Source organism: Aotus nancymaae, unplaced genomic scaffold, assembly GCF_030222135.1.
Source record: "Aotus nancymaae isolate 86718 unplaced genomic scaffold, 86718_ANA_hifiasm-v0.15.2.pri h1tg000016l, whole genome shotgun sequence".
NCBI classification, from domain to species: domain Eukaryota; kingdom Metazoa; phylum Chordata; class Mammalia; order Primates; family Aotidae; genus Aotus; species Aotus nancymaae.
The window spans coordinates 57,930,065-57,951,288 of NW_026988428.1; the positions used below are offsets into that span (position 1 = coordinate 57,930,065).

General features: G+C 37.4%; 1 protein-coding gene across 2 annotated transcripts in view; it reads right to left on the reverse strand.

Annotated features, from left to right (window-relative positions):
• Positions 1–21,224, reverse strand: part of ITPR2 (inositol 1,4,5-trisphosphate receptor type 2) — a 508,028-nt gene that overhangs the window by 212,054 nt on the left and 274,750 nt on the right. For both annotated transcript variants that reach the window (XM_012457176.2, XM_064377368.1), the window contains exons 36-37: positions 17,417–17,559; positions 11,647–11,755 (exon numbers count right to left, since the gene is read on the reverse strand). In XM_012457176.2, coding sequence (XP_012312599.2) covers positions 11,647–11,755; positions 17,417–17,559 — 252 coding nt within the window. The remainder of the gene's footprint in view (positions 1–11,646; positions 11,756–17,416; positions 17,560–21,224) is intronic.

Genomic DNA, 21,224 nt, shown 5'->3' on the forward strand with positions numbered 1-21,224 from the left:
CAGTCAACAGCAGTTAAATAATAATAATAGTGTGGTTTTAGTGCCTCATATGCCAGGTTGCAAATCTTCTCTGTGAGGACCTGTTCAAACAGTATCCTGAAATTAGTGTATTTGATAGAAAAGGTGAAATGTATCAGGCCCAGTCTTCTTCACAGCCTTTCTACTCCTTCTCCTCTCAACAGTAACATCATTGAGCATTTCAGAACACCAATTTCATCCTGTGGCAGGACAGCCTGATGCTGCCTGAGATCAACAGCTCTTGGATTCTGCAACTAGTTGCTTTCATCAATCTAACCCAGCATCTCAGTTCCCATGACTGGAACTTGGCCTCTCTCCATGAGTCCTGATTGCTGCCATGTTCTCTTGGTTTTATAGTAGGTTTTTCCCCCAACCCTGGTCCAAAGCGTACATGGTTTTTCTTTTGGAAACCTACATGGTTTCTTTTAGTAGCCTAGGTCTCCTGCTTGTTCCTACCAGGTCTCTTTCCAGAGAAGAATGCCCTTCCTGGGACAGAAGCCCCATGGCTGGCACCCTCTCCCCACTGGCTGACCTTCAGATTTAGTCATCATCTACTCCAATTCCCCTTGGCCAAGCTCACACCATTATTGGGCGCAGTGTCTGGGATCCCCTTTTGCTTTCTAAGCCACACAGTGAGCACAAGACAACAGCAGTCCACTGGTCCCAGTACTTTCTGAAAGATGTCTTCTTCCTCAGTCCTCTATGCTGTGGCTCTCTGCTGCCCACCCAACTTTGCGGGTATGTCAAATACAAAGAAACCTGCTGTTATCTGGGTAACAGAGATATGCAAAGTATATCATGACATAATACATCTAGAATCTATTTCTTGGATAGGACTAGGGAAGGTCAATGTGCTGTACTGCAAACAGCTGGTAACATTTTAATCTACTATGTATCAGTCTATCAGTCTGCAAGCATTTATTGAACAGCGACTAAGTGCAGGGCACAATGCTAGACACTGGGGAATATTTCAGTGAATAAAATCAACAGTCTCTGCCTGGGAATAGTACAGCATTTTGTGGAGTGTGGGCTGGAACTGGAGAGAAATCCAGTACTCTACCCTCCTAGAATCTCAGCATTGAAAGGCCTTTTGGGCATTCCTTCACCTTATGTTATGCTTCAGATCTATCCCCAGGGAGTTTGTAGCATATTTTAAATGGCAGTACACAACCAAAGAAAACCTTCATAAGACATGATATGGAAAGGTCTACACTAATAAGATCAATATAATTTTATAAGTGCTGAAATGGTTACAAATTAGAATGATATGGACTTAAACTAACCGGGAAACACTTTCTGGAAAAGAGTTTAGGTTACATTTAGGTGGAAATAATGAACATGATAACAATATATTGATTTTAGTTATTCTCCTTTTAGTTCCTTATTCTCTTCTCTCTCTCTTTTTTTTTTAATGGTATCCAAGTTTGTTTTTTAATCACAATGCCATTTTTTCCCTACAATCATTAGCTACCAAATGACTTATACTTACTACAGGCAATGAATGGCGATTACCTTCTGAGTACAGGCAATATTTTCATTATGACTTTTTAGTCATATATCTCTCAAGAGTCATAGCATATCTCAAAAACTCTTGAAGCAATGAGTGCTATTATGTGAGATTTTGAAAGAGTAAAGTAAATGTGAGGCACATTTAAGAACTTTGTAAATTTTCTTTGTAATAACAAGGTTATAATGACTATAATTCATCCAGTAAATTTACCACTTTTACACTCTAACAAGTGACCAAACCAGCCTAGCAACTGAAAAGAGTAAATTTCTAAAAGCAACTGTTGCTTTTATGCCTACTTTAATGTTTGAAAGTATTTTTGCTTAGGTGAAAATATAAAATAAAAATTCCAAAGTGGAAGAGCATGCTAATAATGTATTTGAAAGTGATTTCTTATTACAAGAATACATCAACTGATTTTCATGTTTCCAACCATTTAGTGACATTACACATATGTTAAAACATAACACGGCCTGGCGCGGTGGCTCACACCTGTAATCCCAGCACCTTGGGGGGCCGAGGTGGGCAGATCACCTAAGGTCAGGAGTTCGAGACCAGCCTGGCCAACATGGCGAAACCCCGTCTCTACTAAAAAAAAAAAAAAATTAGCCGGGCATGGTGGCAGGTGCCTGTAATCTCAGCTACTCAGGAGGTTGAGACAGGAGAATCACTTAAACTAGGGAGGTGGAGGTAGCAGTGAGCTTAGATTGTGCCATTGCACTTCAGCCTGGGTGACAAGAGTGAAACTCCATCTCAAAAAAAAAAAAAAACAAACACACATATAAAGGTGCCACAGCCACAATATCCATGGGAATGATTAAGATGGTACACATTTGAAACATCACTAGTATTTGATTTAAAACAACATTAGAGCACTTATATTACAAAACAAATGCACTCACCTCTAAAATGTATTTAATAAGAATATTACAAAATATAGCTGATACTATAACTAAAATGTATTTCTCTCAGCAAAACAGTTATTATCCAATTTTTAAGCTACAATGCCATCTATGTAGCCTCTGTAGAAGCTATGTAATTTTTGTTTAAATTCATTTATTTGCCTGCTAGAAACTGAAAATGAGTATATGCATAGATGTGAATGATTCTGCACAGATTGTTACAATAAGAGGAGCCTGATAAAATTTACAAATTTGCAGCAATGCAATTATTGCTGGGACTGACACTTATAGGTATTTGATATAGGAGTTAAGTTGCTTGGTATAATTATGACATTCTTTCTGTGACTTCTCAACATTAGAAATAAAAGATTAGTTACAATATTATTTTTCTGCTAAGGAAAAGAATAAATTCTTGTCAACTCAGGAGACAATACATTTTAGAGTTAAAAAAAAGATAGAGGACATCTTAAAAATAATTTGGGCATCATTTCTTAAAGATCTTTATTCCATATCACTCCAGATACCAACTTTCAAATCAAGAATCCATTGTCTGCTATCACTGCTTAATGTATAAATATCATCAACCCTACCCGGGCTTTTGTAAAGATCACAGCTCTCAATTAGATGCTACGCTATTTGCTGAATGCCATACTTTCACAAGGGACTATCTACAATAGTCATCTTACAAAATATTATTTAGAACTTTTATAACTAATATTCTGGTTAATAACTCAGACCATGATCACAGGGTGGGTGTCAAGCCTTTCCTGAGCAGCTGACTGAATAGATTATGCTTTCCAGTACACACTTAGGCAAATTTTATCAATAATAAAATTGAGGCCAGGTGTGGTGTCTCATGCCTGTAATCCTAGCACTTTGGGAGGCCTAGGTGGGCAGATCACCTGAGGTCAGGAGTTTGAGACCATCCTGGGCAACATGGTGAAAACCCATCTCTACTAAAAACACAAAAGTTAGCTGGGCATGGTGGTGGGTGCCTGTAATCTCAGCTACTCAGGAGGCTGCAGCAGATTTGCTTGAACCTGGGAGGCAGAGGTTGCAATGAGCCTAGATTGTGCCACTATACTCCAGCCTGGGTGACAGAGCAAGACTTCATCTCAAAAAAAAAAAAAAGGATAAAATTGAAGAACTTTTCATGTTATTTAGTTCTATAACTGATAAAATAAATAAGTTGTGATTATAAGTCCTATAACCTGTTTGGATCTAACATGCCGATTAAGAGTGTGAGCTCAGAAGCCCAAGTGTTTAGATTGGAATCCCAGGTCTCTTTCTCCTAAGATGTGTGACCTTAAACTCTCTATACCTCAGTTTCCTAACCAGTGAAAGGGAGATAATAATACTATGACATAGGGTTGAAGAATAAATAAGGTAACATATATAAATGATTAGCAACAGTGTCTGAAAGCAGTGTCTGATAATAACAATGTCATACAGTAAGCTCTTAATAAATGCTAGCTATTAATAAATTATATAATATCACTTAATTAATTAATTATATAATAAATTAATAAGTGCTAGTGCTTAAAACTGTACCATAGCTATTGCAGAGGCAGCTCTCAATAGCTTTGCAACAATATTCCAAGGATAGATGGTATTTTAAATCTGAACATTTTAAGAATATTGAACCTTATATTGAAAAACTTTGTTGCCCTGTAGATTATATGTATGTCACTGTAACATTAGTAGATAGGAATATAGTCACAGGGGAAATTGTGACTGTCATTTTAAATAGGTCAGCTTCTTTGACTATTATGTAAAGAGAGTAGCTGTACATTACCAGTTCCACAGGTGACCCATGAATATTTTTAGTGCTCATTCTCTTCTCCAATTCTAAAGTACAGAAGCTATGAATTTTATACACTTAGGATTGGAGTTTACAGACATCTCTACTTTTATGATTTATATATGATTTTCCCTTTTTATGAGAGCAATAATTTGTAATGCTCTATAAATCTTAATGAAAATGTATACTAAAGAGTAAAAGATGCAGAAGATTGACCCCCAAAATCCTTAAAACCAAACCAAACCATTCCTCTGAGCGCAGTCCTTATTTCCTGCTCCACCCTTATCAGCCCGCCTCTATCCAATCCACATAAGCTCTTTCTATCTCCATTACCACTTCACTGCTACACAGATCTGGACCTAAACTATCTTTAAATACACAGAATAAAGGCACGATATGGTAATAAAGCTACTCTCTTCAACAACACACATATACTATCAGATATTTTGCGTGTGTGTGTGTGTGTGTGTGTGTGTGTGTGTGTGAGAGAGAGAGAGAGAGAGAGAGAGAAAAAGAGAGAGAGAGATCATGGAAATAAGAGTAGAACAAAATGGCTTTAAGGATAGAGAATTCTAGAAATCACACTGACCTCAGGCCGGGCACAATGGCTCATGCCTATAATCCTAGCACTTTGAGAGGCCGAGGCAGGTGGATTGTTTGAGATCAGGAGTTCAAGACCAGCCTGACCAAGATGGTGAAACTCTGTCTGTACTAAAAATACAAAAATCAGCTGGGTGTGGTGGCAGGTGCCTGTAATCCCAGCTACTTGGAGGCTGAGGCAAGAGAATCACTTGAACCCAGGAGGTGGAGATTGCAGTAAGCCAAGATAGCACCACTACACTCCAGCCTGGGCAAAAGAGCAAGACTCTGTCAAAAAAGAAAGGAGAGGAATGGCGTGGAGGGGAGGGGAGGGAAGGAGAAGAGAGGAGAGAGCATACTATCCTCAAGCCATTTTGAAGCATTCCTTCTCTTCTCTTTCCCTCCCCCAATGTCCCAACATACATTTTTTTTAAGTACAAATAAATATGCCTGGTGTTGTTACCTTTAAAAAGCCTTCTAAATATGCCAACCCCAAAGGAATACTGAGCTCTCAGAGTTGTTATGGTTGTTAGTTATATTCTTTGTAAACTCTTGCTTTCCTATCACAATCACCTAAACAAACAATATTTTAATGGGGAATTTTTCTAAAACTCACTTAGGTAATTTTCCCCTTAAAGACTTTCTATTACAAAAAATTCACATTTTATCCTTCCATTAAAAATAAGTACTATAGTTTAACTCACTATATAATGCCTAAATGATTTCACATATAGGCAAACATCATAGGAAATGAAATTTTCCTTTATTTTATTCTTTCAAGAATCTTTAAGACATTGTCCACCCATATCTTATTTCTCAGTGTCTTATGCACAAACTAAGAAACATGGGTCAAAGAAGAATATCCCTAAATATAATAAATTTAGAAATTGTACTCAAGGGTATTCTAAATTATAAGCTTTGAATAAATTAATTGACTAGTAGGTAAAATCTAGTTACATTTAGTTATATTAAATATCCTTAATATACTTCCTTAATACATCATATAGAGAAGGCTAACAACTTGGGAAATTTAGAATCCCAGGGTTGAAAATTGCTTTAAAGAACATTTGGTTCAACCATGAAGCAAATTTATGCTTCATCGCCCTATATTTTTAAATTTTTACCAGTTTCACACATACACACATACACACACACACACACACACACACACACACACACCCCACTTCTGGTGTCAGGAACGAAGGAAATAAAAATAGTAATTTTCTTTTAAGTTGACATCTTAAATTCAAATAAGTAGAGTCTCAAATGTAATATTAGGATAGCTAGTGTGAAAAACCCTAGTTTGCATTCCCTGTTTTGATTTAATTCTGATAAATCTCTTGGGAATGCTTCAATACACAGATAGTTGAAATCTAGCTGGTTAGCCATTAGAGGGCAGGTATTAGGTAACCTATGTGACTTAACACGATTCACTTCTCTGAGTCTCTCTTTCCACATTTGCAATGTGGAGGTAACACTGCCTGTTCTATGTATTTGTTAGAATTTTTGAAAGATACCAAAATATTCTAAAGTATTTTGAAAACAGCAAAGTGCTATAGATTCCAAGCATTTTTTGTTCTATTCATTCGCATTTAAATTGCCTTATGTAGTAATATTAATCAGCCACAAGTAAATACTATATCTATATTCTAGACTTTATTTCTCACTGTCAATAAAAGGGTCATTGTGTGTGATAGGCAGAATAACAGCCCTCCCCAAAGATGCACATGCCCTCATGATCCCTTTCCTAGTCACCAGAACCTGTAAACATGTTACCTCACATGGCAAAAGGGATTCAACAGGTGTGATTTGAGTTAAGGCTCTTGAAATGGGAAAATTATACCGGATTATCCAAGTGGTTCCAATGTAATCACAAGTATTCTTAGAGGAATGAGGCAGGAGCATCAGAGTAGAAGATCTGACAATCGTGGTAGAGGGGGCAATAGAGAGTAGAGATTGGAAAGTGCTACACTACTGGCTTTAAAGACAGGGAATGGAGCCACAAGCCAAGGAATGCAGGTGGCCTCCAGAATCCAGGAAAGGCAAGGAAATAAACTCTCCCCTAGAATCTGCAGAAGTAAGGCTCTACTGCTCACACCTTGATTTTAAGCTTTTGACTTCCAAAACTGTAAAATAATAAATTTGTGTGGTTTTATGCCACGAAGTTTTTAGTCAATAGAAAATAATACAATCATGGAAACAGAGCCACCTCTTATCCCACTACTGGTAATTAGGGTTTGTTAGTAGAGTCCACCATTAGTTGTACAATAGTATCTTTGGCTACTTTCTAAGTCTGTTATCCAATGCCATTTCGCCCAGATAGGTGAGCCATTTAGCTCCCCTGAATGGCATGGATCACTGAGCACCAGCTGTTTCAGAAGGAGCAACAGATGTAGTCATGACTAGTTCCCCAGGGTGGTTGTTTGAATCATGACTAGTTTCCAGGTTGGTTGTTTGAATCATTCTAGATCTAGTATGCTCTTCTTTTTTTTTTTTTTTTTTTTTAAGATTTCCTGAGAGGGGGATGAAATGTCTTCTGCTTCCACTGGTAGAAATATTTCTCATTTCAAAACACCTAGAATTAAAAAGTTGTCTAAGACCTAGAATTGCTTTAGCTATAATTTTCTATTCTGGTTTTAGTAAATGTGAAAATTAAGAAACAAGATAATTAAGAAATATGCTTTTTATTAGGTTTTTCCTTTTACTTTTCTTGTTTTTACAAACTTATAGGATAAATGAGACATTTTGTTACATATATATAAATGCGTAGTGATCAAGTCAGTGTATTTGATGTGTCCATCACTCAAGTACAACATATTTTGTTAAGTATAGTCACCCTACTCTGCTACCAAACATTGAATTTATTCCTTCTGTTGTACCATACATTTGTACCCTTTAACCCAGTTCCCTTCATTCTCCACCTTCCATCCTTCCCAGTCTCTGTTATCTATCTTCCCACTTTCTACCTTCATATGATAAAATGATTTAGCTCCCACATAGAAGTGAGAACATGCATTATTTGCCTTTTTGTGCCTGGCTTGTTTAATTTCAGATAATGACCTCCAGTTCCATGCAGCATCCATTTCAACATCCATTTCAGCAAACAACATTTCATTGTTGCTGCAAATGAAATGAATATCACTCTTTTGAAAGAATCCTAAAATTCATATGGAACCAAAAAAGAGTTGGAATAGCCAAAGCAATCCTGAGCAAAAAGAACAAAGCTAGAGGCATCATATTATCTAACTTACAATATATTGCAAGGCTTGACTAACCAAAGCAGCACAGTATTGGTATAAAAATAGACAGACCAATGAAACAGAATGAAGAATCCAGGAACAAAGCCATATATTTACAGCCAACTGATCTTTAACAAAGCAGATAGGAACTTACACGGGGGAACAAACACACTCTCCAATAAATGACGCTGGCAAAATTGGATAGTCACATGCAGAAGAAACTAAATCCTTCTCTCTCACAATATACAAAAATCAACTCAAAATGGATTCAAGACTTAAACATAATACTCAAAACAACAAAAACACTGGAAGAAAACCTAGAGGAAATTCTCCTGGACATTGGTCTAGGCAAAGAATTTATGCCTAAGATCTGAAAAGCACAGGCAACAGAAACAAAAAGAGATAAATGGGACTATCTTAAACTACAAAGCTTCCGCACAGAAAGGAAACACTCAACAGAGTGAAGAGACAACCTGTTGAATGGAGAAAATATTCGCAAATTATTTATCTGACAGGAGACTAGTACCCAAAATATACAAGAAACTCAACTCAACAGGAAAAAATCAAAAAACCTCATTAGAAAGTGGACAAAAGACATGACTAGGCATTTCTCAAAGGAAGACATAGAAATGGCCAACAAGCATATGAAGAACTCCTCAACATCACTAATCATCAGAGAAATGCAACTCAAAATGACAACAGGATATTATCTTTCCCCAGCCAGAATGGCTATTATTAAAAAGACAAAAAATAACAGACATTGATGAGGATGTAGAGAAAAGGGAACTCATACCTTACTGGTGGGAAAGTAAACTAGCAGAGCCACTATGAAAGATAGTATGGAGATTTCTTTAAAAACTAAAAGCAGAACTACCATTGGATTCAGCAATCCCACTACAGAGTATCTATCATAGGAAAAGAAATCAACATAACAAAGGGATACCAGCACTCACATGTTTACTGCAACATTATTCACCGCAGCAAAGATATGGAATCAACCCACGTGTCCCTCAATGGATGAATATGTAAAGAAAATGTGATGTATATGTGTGCAATGAAATCTTAGCCATAAAAAAATGAAATCAGGTTTTTCCTCCTTAGTTAAATAACTTCATTTCCCCTACCTTTACTATTTTCTTAGACGTTTATCTGAATCTTTAAGGTAAACATTTTGGATGTTATTCTCTCTTATATTCTGTCTGCCTGTGTCTTAAAATTCAGAGCCATAAGCCTGCAAGACAAAGTATATTAACCTTTCTTAACAACAGTGCAAAAAATTGGTAGAACTTGGCTATGATCAAAGGAGTAAGAAGATTAGGCAGAGAGGAAGAAGTTCCAATTTAAACTTTGGTTCTAGCTCTTGCTATGTGGCTTCACTCAAATGACATCACTTCTCGGGGACTCTGTGGCATCATCTATAAAATAAGAAGCTTGGACTAAATATCCAGATACAGCTTAAAGTGTCCTAAAAGAGGAGCGTGAAGTATTTTGGTAATTCTATTGAGAAAGTAATCACCACTTGCTGGAACACTTGATAAATACTACCCAGTAGCTCCTCCACAAAGACAACCGGTAGCATTGAGGCTTGTTTGGATTTTTGCTATCTATGATTCCAGATAAAGGTCACGGCAGGAAAAGCCTGAGGTACATTATAGGTACACTGAGTATCACAGATCTCTGGACACCTAATGGATGAATACAGATGGGGGTGTGAAGTGGAGAGGACAAATGGAGGGCCTGCAACACTAATGTGGTGCAGAGCCCCTGATGGCATTTGAAGGGCTCTAGTGATCTCTTGCCTACACTATTAAGGGAGTCCACTAGCATAGGAATTGTACCCTTTCATGGCCCTTGACAAGTTGTGTCATTCATCTCAGTATCCCCAGTACCCAAGCACAATAACCACCATTTAACAGTTTGATCACAACATATGTGTTGGGTGATCGAATGAAGGACTTGCAATTAACTCTTCCCTGAGGGTTGTGTCATGGGGGTGTCATTTACATCAAGTCTTGCATAAATGAGGATCCTTGGAGTTATGAAAACAGCAGCCCTGCCTCCACCCAAGGGAGCAGTCTGTCTCACGAAACTGCACTCCTGGAATTTTCTAGATGGGAGATAATAAAAGCCTGAACTAGTGATAGCAGTGGGAACGGAAAGAAGAAAACAGTGATTTATTTTAGAGTGATTTGGGAGACACACAAAAATACTCTTGACTAGCCAAAGTAAAATCTTAACCTGATTTCTTTCTGATTTTCCTTTGGAGCAATTCAATAAAAATCTGTTACATAAAAATGGAACATTTGCCATGTATCTCCTGTTAAATACAAGTCACTTTTATTGTGAACCTCATCCTCTGTCAGAAAAGTATATTGACCTTATTTTTCTACTTTAGAATCTGGTACTTCAGTCAATATCACACAATCTACAGCAGTATTTTAAGAGAAAGGCAACAATAAGTCCTAAAGAATTCTCTTGATCATTTTTAAAAAGCATACCACACACTCGAATATACAAGCGTGATTTTGAGTCCTATCTCAGAGAAACATTTGCTAAAATTGCACTGGCAACCTTTATTTTGATCATTTGTTTCCCAAATATAATTTAAGTGATGCAGAGAACTAATGCAAAGTAGAAGGCATTTTGATTATGGAAACAAACATTGATTTACATGGAATATTTTGAAGCAATGGCCTTTCTACTAATATCCAAGTTTCCACTGCAGTTTTTTCTAAAATGGGAACGCACTTTAAAACACTCAACCACAACAATCTTTCTGGAATTTAGCATATACATAAAGTAATAAATAAAATCCTTCCAGTTTTAAAATATCAAATGATTCATATCTACTGAAACAGACCAAAAGGTTATTGAGGAACACAGTACAAATTTTGTTTGATATCTAACATAAAAGTACAGATAGCTAGCTAAAAAAAATTCTCTAGATTTATATTTTATATTTAAGTGTATCATCTTGGGTATTAAACACGCTGCTAGCTATCTCTTAATGAGCACCTGAGCTGTCATTTTTAACAACAGACTGACAATTATTATCTACAGGTTGATATTTCCCTGAAAATCATTTGTGAATCTCAAGTTAATAGAGTTAAGAATAGAAATTGACTATTCCATTTACTAAAATAGTATTATTTTATAATACTTGGCAGAATATTATCAAAAGTAACATGAACATATATTTATAATAAAAAAATCAACATATGACAAAATGCATAAACATTCTCAGTATGCAGCAGAACTTTACACAAGTCTAAATAATGCATCTCTGTTACTCATTGTTTGAAAAGGTCAATTGGTCCACTAGAAAAATCCATAAGAGGAAACAACACAGATCCAAGATAGAATATAAAAAATAAATAAATAAAACAAATATCTAGGCCACTCCGATTTTAGCTATTTCCCAATTTAAAACAAGGCATGAGAGATGAATACCATAAAAACTCAAATTATCTTACTCATCTAAGTACATATACCATTAATATATAATGCAAGTAATCAGGCAATAGCCTATTGTAATTCATAGGTTACAGTATTCTGGAAATCCTATTTTATTTTTAAATAATAAATTTAAAAAAAAAATACCTCTTCCACAAAGCTGTCTTTCTTCTCTAGCATTTCTCTTAATGTCTGAAGAATTTTAATGCACAGTTTTTCTTCTTTCTCCATTAGTTTCTTTGTATGATTAATCAACCTTAAAGCAAAACATTAAACCTTTAGAAAGATAGTGATTTCTCTTCAAGCTATATACAAACATCAAAGGCCATAGAAGAAAAAAAATCACACAATTATTTGAGAATATGAAGGAAACCAGGTACATGTTTTTCAAATGTTTTAAGATTACACTTCAGCTTATAAATTTTGTATTATAACGCATTATATTTGTTTTACAGGTAGCATATCTCAGGGCTTCCTGAACTTACTCAGGTGGCATTCTTTTCGTGGGACACACTACTCTGAGAAACAATGAAACACTAATATTCTCACTCCTATTATATGAACTAAAGCAAATTTATTAGTAGATAAATATAAATATTTATATTATATTACATTTTATTATGTTACGTTACACTATATTATTTTTATGTACTGTATTACATTAGACATAAGAGTAGCAATGGCTGTAGACAATTTTGCAACCTTAATATAACAGGCTGCTTTCCAGTTTCCATTATAATAATGTGCCATTTTTCACTGCCAGGGTTTGGTAGAAACAAGCAGTTTCTGTCTTAAAAACAAAAAACAAAAAAGTGACATCAAGACAGTCTATCCATTTACTAGTTTTGCTATAATTTGGGCAAAAACTCCAATCAATTTTAATCAAGTGGCAAACTGTGTACTAGTGCTCTGTTAGGAGAAGAGTTTCAGGATCACCATCTCCAAGAACTTAAAATCAAATAAAATGTTCATTATCAGAATTTAGCTTATATAGCGCTCTCTCTCTCTCTCTCTCTCTCTCTCTCTCTCTTCATATATATATATATATATATATATATATATATATATGTAGCATATATAACTCATGTTGTTAAAAAGCTGATTCTCAAAATGACCCTGTGAGACATCTTCTTCAAATGACCCAATTTCAGTGACATAACATGAGTACTGTGGGACATAACCATGGGGAAAAGGTGAACTTTCACTGGTTAATGGCTAGCAAGGTGTCAGGGTCAAGTGTAAGGACTTCCCAGGGAGTCTTCCAATTTATCCTTACACCAAGCCTTTGGGACAAGTTCAGAATTATTTTGCTCATAAGAGAACACAGGCTTAGGGAGATATAGCAACCTGCCTCTGGTTACGTAAATTGTTAAGTGGTGAGACCCACAAAGGCACTCAGGTCCATCTGACCTCAGAGTCAAAATTATTAAGAACCACTCTGTGGTGACAGGGACTCAGGTCACTGATCTTTGGAGTCTCAGGGGTCTTGTGCAGAGTCCCCACACATGCTAGGCTGCACACAATTCCCTGAATGGGTAAGTGCCACAACAGAGACATTGGCAAATGCTGTGAACCAGACATGAAACCACTTCATTCTGCTGGGGGGAATTACCTAGGGCTGATCAGAGAAGGTTTCAGTGAAGAGATAGCATGCAACTTGGAAGATTTCACCTGGCAAGGAAGTCTGGGGAGAGAAGACATCCCTGCAAAGGGAATGGTAAAAACACAGGACAGAGGCAGAAACCTGGCCAGCATGTTAAGGAAATGAGAAGCACGCCAATTGCCCACTGACACTTAAAGACTTGGAATAGGAAAGTGTAAGAGATGTGGTTTGGAAAGAAGGGACTGGAATATTAACCTCAAGAATCTGGAATGTTTTCCAGAGAAAGTAGGCAACTACTGTTCCAAAGGACCTGAATGCTTCTTCCCACTGTGAGAAAGAGACCAATGATGGCAGCAGGAAAGGTGAAGCAGAGGAGACGGAGCAAGGCAAGAGAACGGTGGCAGAGGTCGGGTGAGGATGTAGGAAGCAACAGAGAAGACCCACAGCCAAGACTGTCAATAATGACAAGCAGGAAGTAGAAGAGGAAGCAGGGCAGATCAGAGACCCTTGAAATGTATAGACTGGACTAATAGTGGATGGTGATTGTTTTTTTTTTAATTTTTTTAATTAGACAGGGTCTCTATCACCCAGGCTGGAGTGTACTCATGTGATCATAGCTCATTGCAGCCTAGACCTCCTGAGCTCAATTGATCTTCCCACCTCAGCCTCCTGAGTAGCTGGGACCACAGATATATGCCATAGTGCCTGGCTAATTTTTTTGCTTTTTGCAGAGATAGGGTCTTGCTTTGTTGCTCAAGCTGGTTTCAAAATTCTGGGCTCAACTGATCTTCCTGCTTCAGCCTCCCAAAGTGCTGGGATTAGAAGTGTGAGCCACCATACCCAGCCCAATGATGACAGTTTAAAATGACACTGTTCCATGCTGAAGAAGTAGCCAACACACAATGAAAGTAACACTGATGTCCTTTTAGACATGTTAAGTCTAGAAAAGGTGTTATATACATGTGGTCAGGCCTAACAGGCAGAAGAATTTCAAAAGTTCTCCTGGCCAAGAAAGTGAAGCCTGCCTTTCTAAAACTTTTACTATTTGATTCTTTCTTTCACACAATAGTTCTTTTTCAATTTTTAATTTTTGTGGGTACATAGTAGGTATATGCATTCACATAGTGGTCTTTAAATATGTGAAAATAGTTTTGGCGGACATGATAAATTTCTTTTGATTTTTTTTTCACTCTCTCAGGCTAAGTATTTCCATTTTCTTTAACTGTTCCTTAGATAAAAGTTTGAATTCACTAACCATATTGAAAATATCAACCATAAGGTTGAATGACCACTTGCTACAGATTCATAAAAGGCATTCATAAACCACATAATGACTTATTGAGCTAGGTCGGTGACTTTCAAATATTTTTTCTATGATCAAAGCAAGAAATAGATTTCACAAAACAACCCAGTATAGAAGTACCTGTGTGGGAGTGTGTGTATAAACTCACACAAATGTCATCCTTACTATGAGATGCACTCTGATAATTTGTATCTTCTCTAATTCATTTTTTAATTAGCTAGCTGCCTCTACCTAAGTCAATTAAAAAATATAAATGGATCACACCCCTCAGTCTGAAAAACACTGAGATTCTCCTTCACAAGGGAGGAGGAGGTGTTGACTTGAATGGACTCTAATCAGCTGCCTTAAAGATCAACAGTGTCATTGACCTATTCTCTTCTCTCTCACTCTATGTGTTAAGTAGACTGTGAATTCCAGTTCTTTCCTGGGGTCTATCCTCATACTCTCCTGCAGACACATCTGAGTCAACAGATTTCAAGAATTAGATTTATTTGAGAAAAAGTAGGAAGTCCTACTTAGGGCTTGTACCTAAATTTATACTCTCCAGCTAAGCTTTACCAGGATGGTATGCACAGCAATACAAGACCCCTGGCAAAGCTATTCCTAAAGTTGGATTCTAATTTTGTAAGATATTCTTACAAAGGAAACCCTTGTTTCTTCACAGAGTTGGGGAAGAGGTAGGGTGAGCACTAAGATGGAAAACAGACAGTCTTGAGGCTCTGGCTGTAATACAATTACAATAGCACAAAAATATCTTCTAGAATGTCTTCTAGAACCACTCATATAAACACATCATTTTTCCTTCATGTGGGTGTAGGATCTGCAATGTGTTCCTATTACCATATCACTTTGCTTCTCTCCTTTCAGGTTACCTAATGGTGCCACAGAATTGTCTTCATCTGCAGCACAGCTCAATATTTACTTGATATCCTGAGTTACTTCGTATCACTTTCTCATAGACAAGTATCTTCAAGTTCTAGACCACTGCTGTCTAACAGAACTCTCTGCAATAATACACATGTTCTATATTTGTGCTGCCAAATTTGGTAGCCATTAGCCACATGTGGCTATTGAGCACTTGAAATGTGGCCAATATGACTGAGGAAGTAGATTTTTATTTCATTTTAATTAATTCAAACTATAATTTAAATAGCCATGTGTGGCTAGTAGCTACCATATTGGCACCTTAGTTCTCAACAAGGAGTCAGGAGATCTTTTCTCTAAAGGATTAGATAGTAAATATTTTAGGCTTTGCAGGGCACACAGTCTCTGGCAACTAGCTGATTCTGCCACAGTGGCATGAAAGCAGCCATAGACAATCTAGAAATGAATAAGCACCACCGTGTTTCAGTAAAACTTTCTTTACAGAAATGAGTAGCAGGACCAATTTAGCCTGAGGGCCAGAGCTTGCCAACCCCCGTTCCAGGCTGTCACATCTCAGGGATATAGCTATAATATTATGTTAATTTATTGAACTTGACAGGTTTATCACCTAATTTTTAACCCATATTCCATACAATGACATATATTCATAGAAGGTGAAAGATATTTATCAAAGATCCTATTATCTTTTTTTAAATTTAGTTCTTATTTTTAGATATATAAGGGGTACAGGTGCAGAGTTCTCACATGCATGTATGTGTAGTGGTGAAGTCTGGGCTTTCAGCGTACCCATCCTCTGAATAGTGAACACTGCTCAACACCCTATTTTTGTAGTGAATTACTAGGCAATACCTCCACTTAAAATTTTCTTTCTAATGATCTCAGCAGTCATCAGTTGTACACTCGGCCTCTTCACTTTAAAATCCTTACTCAGAAGACTGGCGGGTGTCCAGAAAAATACATTCTTGCCAAACTCCCTAAGATGCAATGAGTCTATACCTGATTCTAGCCATAACCATAATATAAAAAACCCACCTATTCTTCAGCACAATCCCTGCAGTTTTTCTCATCCCACACCCTGCTTTCACTCCCAATGTCTCAGCTTAAATGGTGAAAGAAAGGAACACACTTCTTGTGTCCCCTAGGGCTTCAATCTCTGCCTTGGTACATCACAGTTGATGGAAGAGGTTTCCAGATCTCATTCAGCAATACCCTCTACCACACAGGAATTAGCTGGGATGGTTCAGGGTCAAGGGGCTGGGCAAGCTCATCTCACTTACTCTCCATCCAGATACTCTTCCCAAGAAGACTAAGCACCTTCTTTCTCACTGGACATCTAGAGTCTACGTGTGACCACCTGCAGAGTCCTCAATGGCATGCCCTCCACATGAAGACAGGTCTCTTCTTTCTGGAGCTAGTTAGACTTTTTCTCACAACTGCTTATCCTTGCACATCTCCCTCGAGAATTTTTCACTTACCATTAAGATGAAGATACTCTAGGGTAAATGTATCAGCTATAATAGATATGACAATACCACAAATGCTGAGAAAAATCAGTAAATGAAAGAACTGCAGCAAGAATCATCCAGGCAGCATGGCCACATACTGGATCTGAGTCTTACTAACCCTGCACCTGAAGTGCACCTGGTCCTCGGTTTTCTCTTCTCTGAATCAGGCTGACCTCCCAGTCTCTGGGTGTTTATGCAGATTAGATAAAATAACAGTTAAAGACATATGACAATAGTAAGACCTCAATAAATGCTAGCTCCTTTTCCTTTCTCCCTATGTTAATGAAAACAAGTGACTTTAAACAAGAATTTTTTAAAAGGTCACACCATATAATTATGGAAAGGAATAGGACCAAAATATTATTTTGCATAATACTTTGTGCCCCATAATGACACACTTTATTCTCAGTAAATTTAGTAAAATATGATAACTTGACCTTCACCAAAATAAAATTTCAAGTGACTTAATTTAATTATTCTGGCAGCATATTTTAACATGGATTTTAGACCTTTCACATACTTTGCGGACTGTCATTTTATATCAGTGAAGTATGAAGTGGAAATGTTAGAGGCCATCTCAGTTTCGTGACACTAGCAGAATTTCAGATTGGATCCACTTACTTCGACATGAAAGCACCACATCTTATTCTTGCATCGCTTCCCTCAGGGAACAGCAGCTCTGGACTGTACAATACATCAACCAATACTGAGAATTCGGCCTGCATCATTGGGCTGAATTGGTGCTCCAAGGAGGCCACCACATCCTAGGGAATGAAACACAAGAGAATCCACATGAAGGCCTAAGTCAGATTTTATCTTTCAAAGATATGATGACAAGCCTAAGAATACTAATGGGAATTTTATAGATGCCCCCTATATTTTCATAGCACCAAATGTCTGTGCCATAATTATAGTCTGGTTTTATGTATGAATACTGCCTGCGTGCGTGCGTGTGTGTGTGTGTGTGGTGTGTTTTCGTTTACAAGATAAGGGAGGGGAAAGTAGCTATAAGATTTCCAAGGATATACACCTATAAAAGGAAAAGTCAGTTAAGCCAATTTATGTGCCCTGCAGTGCCTAATATTATAATGGAGACATGACAGGCACTCATTAAATTGCAATAAACTAGGGGCATACCCAGGTGACAGAGAAAAATAAATAGATTTCCAGCTAGGTGCAGTGCCTCACACATGTAATCCCAGCACATTGGGAGGCCAAGGCAGGCAGATTGCTTGAGGCCAGGATTTGGGGAAAAGCCTGGCCAACATGGTGAAACCCTTTTTCTACTAAAACTACAAAAATCAGCCAGGCATGGTAGCGTGTGCCTGTAGTCCCAGCTACTCAGCAGGCTGGTGTGGGAGAATCATCTGAGTCTAGGAGGCGGAGGTTACAGTAAGCACCAATATAGCACCACTGCACTCCAGCCTGGGTGACAGATGAAACCCTGTCTTGAAAAGAAAAAAAATTCCATGTGTCATTGGTCATTCAGAATGAATTATTTCATCCAATGGTAAAGGTCACTGAAATATTATTTGAAGCAATATTAGTACTATACCTGGGTTCAATGACATTCAACAGAATTTCAAATTATATTTTTTGAGAGACCCTACTGGTCACCTACCCAACAGCCTTTCTTTACCCTCTTCCTTGCTAACAGAATCTCAACGTAATTTCTGAGTCAGGCAACAACATTCTCAGGGAATGAGCCCCCTCAGCTTCAGGTCAAGGTTGGTTGCTCTAAGCCAGGCATGGTTATTCCATTTCCGCCTCTAGCAATCTGTCTAGGCATGATTATGTGACACAGCAGTCAATGAGACATCAGGTGAATCCACTGAGAGAGTGGGGTATGTGTTGTGGGTGGGGAGATTCTTTCAAAACCACCTACTGTTCTCAAGGCAGCTTGAGGGTGTGAATCTAAAATCTGAGGCAGCCCTCATGTGACCTTGGGAGACCAGCATTGAGCTGAATGCCTACAGACCTTTGGTTTTAGGGGCCCAGGCCTACAATTATCAAACTCAAGGAGAGCCACACCTCCAGGTTTCTTGCTATGTGAAATGATATGGTCTTTATTATTTAAGCCACTTTTAGTTGAATGTTGTGTTAATTAAAGCTGTAAGCATCTTAACTGATAATGTTTCTAAAATGAACTGCAGGTAATTATAATTTCCTAAACATTCTTTAACGGTTAAAGCACTCTCTTTTATTTTTAAACTATGTTAGAAGAAAATAAAATTCTTATATAAAGGAGCAATTTATTCACCCGTAGCTATGGCATATTTCTATTAAGCAGAACATTGCCAATTGCTTATTGTCACTCTAGGCTACAGAAGCACAGATGGGGATGTCACCTTCTTGATTTCCTATGAATCATGTTAATTCCTGTTTTAACTCTTCTCTTTCTGCAAAAGTGATCATTTATACTTCAACCACTCTAAATAAGCTTTCTGAGAAATTTCTGAAAACAATTAAAAGAGACTAACAGGAAATAACATAAAAGGGAAAACTAAGTATTATACAAAAATAGGGATGGTCTGTTTGTCAAATATGACAATATTTAAGTAAATGTCCCAAAAATGTCCCTGTTGTTTAGATTACCTCTTCTTTATTTCATCTACTAAACAAATAGTGCTCTAGCTGCTATGATGTGAATTCTGTCTTTATCTCTTATTTTGGTCATGAGCCAACCATGCAACCTCCCTAAGTCATTGTTTCCCCACGTGAAAGCTTAGGATAATGATATTAACAATCATGTGAGTTTGCTGCAAGGATTAAAGGTAAGTGCACAGAACAGCCTCTAACACATATTGGCCACTTATTCCATATAAATGCTAGCAATCTTTATTATTGAGCACCAGTTAGCTGTGATCATCACCCAAACTTGGTGGTTTACTGCTTGGCCTCATTTTAATCACCGCTAAGCATTTTATACACCGGTTTATGCTCTTTGAAACACTTTCTCTCTTGACTTCTATGACACAACACTTTATTTTCCACCTATGTCCTTATTATTTCTTCATCAATTCCCAGTAGTGCCTGCTCCTTTTCTCTTTGATACCTACACTTTCTTCTGAGAAATTTCATCCAATTCTATGGTTTTACTATCATCTATATGTTGGAACTTCCACATTTATATTTCCAGCAGGACATCTTTCTAAACCTCTTCAGAGTCATATATCCAACAGTCTAGTTGACACACTCACTTAGGTATCTAAAAAGGCATCTCACATTCAAAATTCCCCAAATAGAACTCCTAATTTCAACTCAGCCCTAACCTCTTTCTCTCCCATTGCCTCCTATTTTAGTAAATAACACAATCATATCATATCAAAACTAGAGTCATTCTTGATTCTTCTATCATCTTACAATGCATCAATTCATCCACCAAGTTCTATTAGTTCTACAACTAAACTTACACAAAATGCACACACTTCTCTGCATTACTATTGTTACCTCCTTAAGCCAACCTGCCATCACCTTTTGCCTGAATTAATGCAAAGCTACCTAACTAGATTCACTGCTTCCAATGTCAGGATTTTATAAAACACCCAAAATTCAAAGTGATCTTTTTGAAAGTAAACCAAATCAGCCTCTGTTCTGCTGAAAATCTTCAATAACTTGCCATCACACTTAGAATACACTTAAAATGCCTTCCTGTGTGTCTTAATCTGTTCAGGCTGCTATAACAAAATATCATAAACTGAGTAGCTTATAAACAACAGAAATTATTTCTCATAGTTCTGGAGGCTGGGAAGTCTAAGATAAGGTACCAGCAGAATTGTTGTCTGGTGAGGACGTACTTCCTGGTTCATAGAAGGTCCCTCTCTTGCTGTGTCCTCACATGGTGGAGGGCTGAATGAGCTTTCATGGGCCTGTTTTATAGGGACACTAATCTCAACTCCCAAAATACCTCACCTCCTAATACTATCACCTTGGGGGTTAGAATTTCAGCATATGAATTTGAGGCAGGGGAGAATACAAACACTTGGGGCACAGCCACAGCACCATATAACTCTCTAGTGATTTGGTCCCTTATCTCATAATATTTTCTTCCTTTACTCACTAAACTCCTGCTCCAATGGACTTTTCTTAGATCTTCAAAACAACTTCATTCCTGCCTAAGCACCTTTGCATTTCCTATTTCCTTCCTATAAAACTCTCTGAACCCAAATCTTGGAATATTCCTATTATTCAGGTCTCAACACAACTGTTACCCTGGTAGAAAGGAACTTCACAATTACAGGATCACTCTCCCAGTAATTCTCCACCATGCTGCTACTATGCTCTATTTTATTCATTGCAGTTTTAATTCTCTAACAATTTATCACTTATAAGTTAGAATGCATGTCCCAGAAGGGCATACACCCCATGGCTCTCTCTCTCTAGCACTTCATACAGTGGCTAGTCTAGAATTTTTACTAAATAAATACTT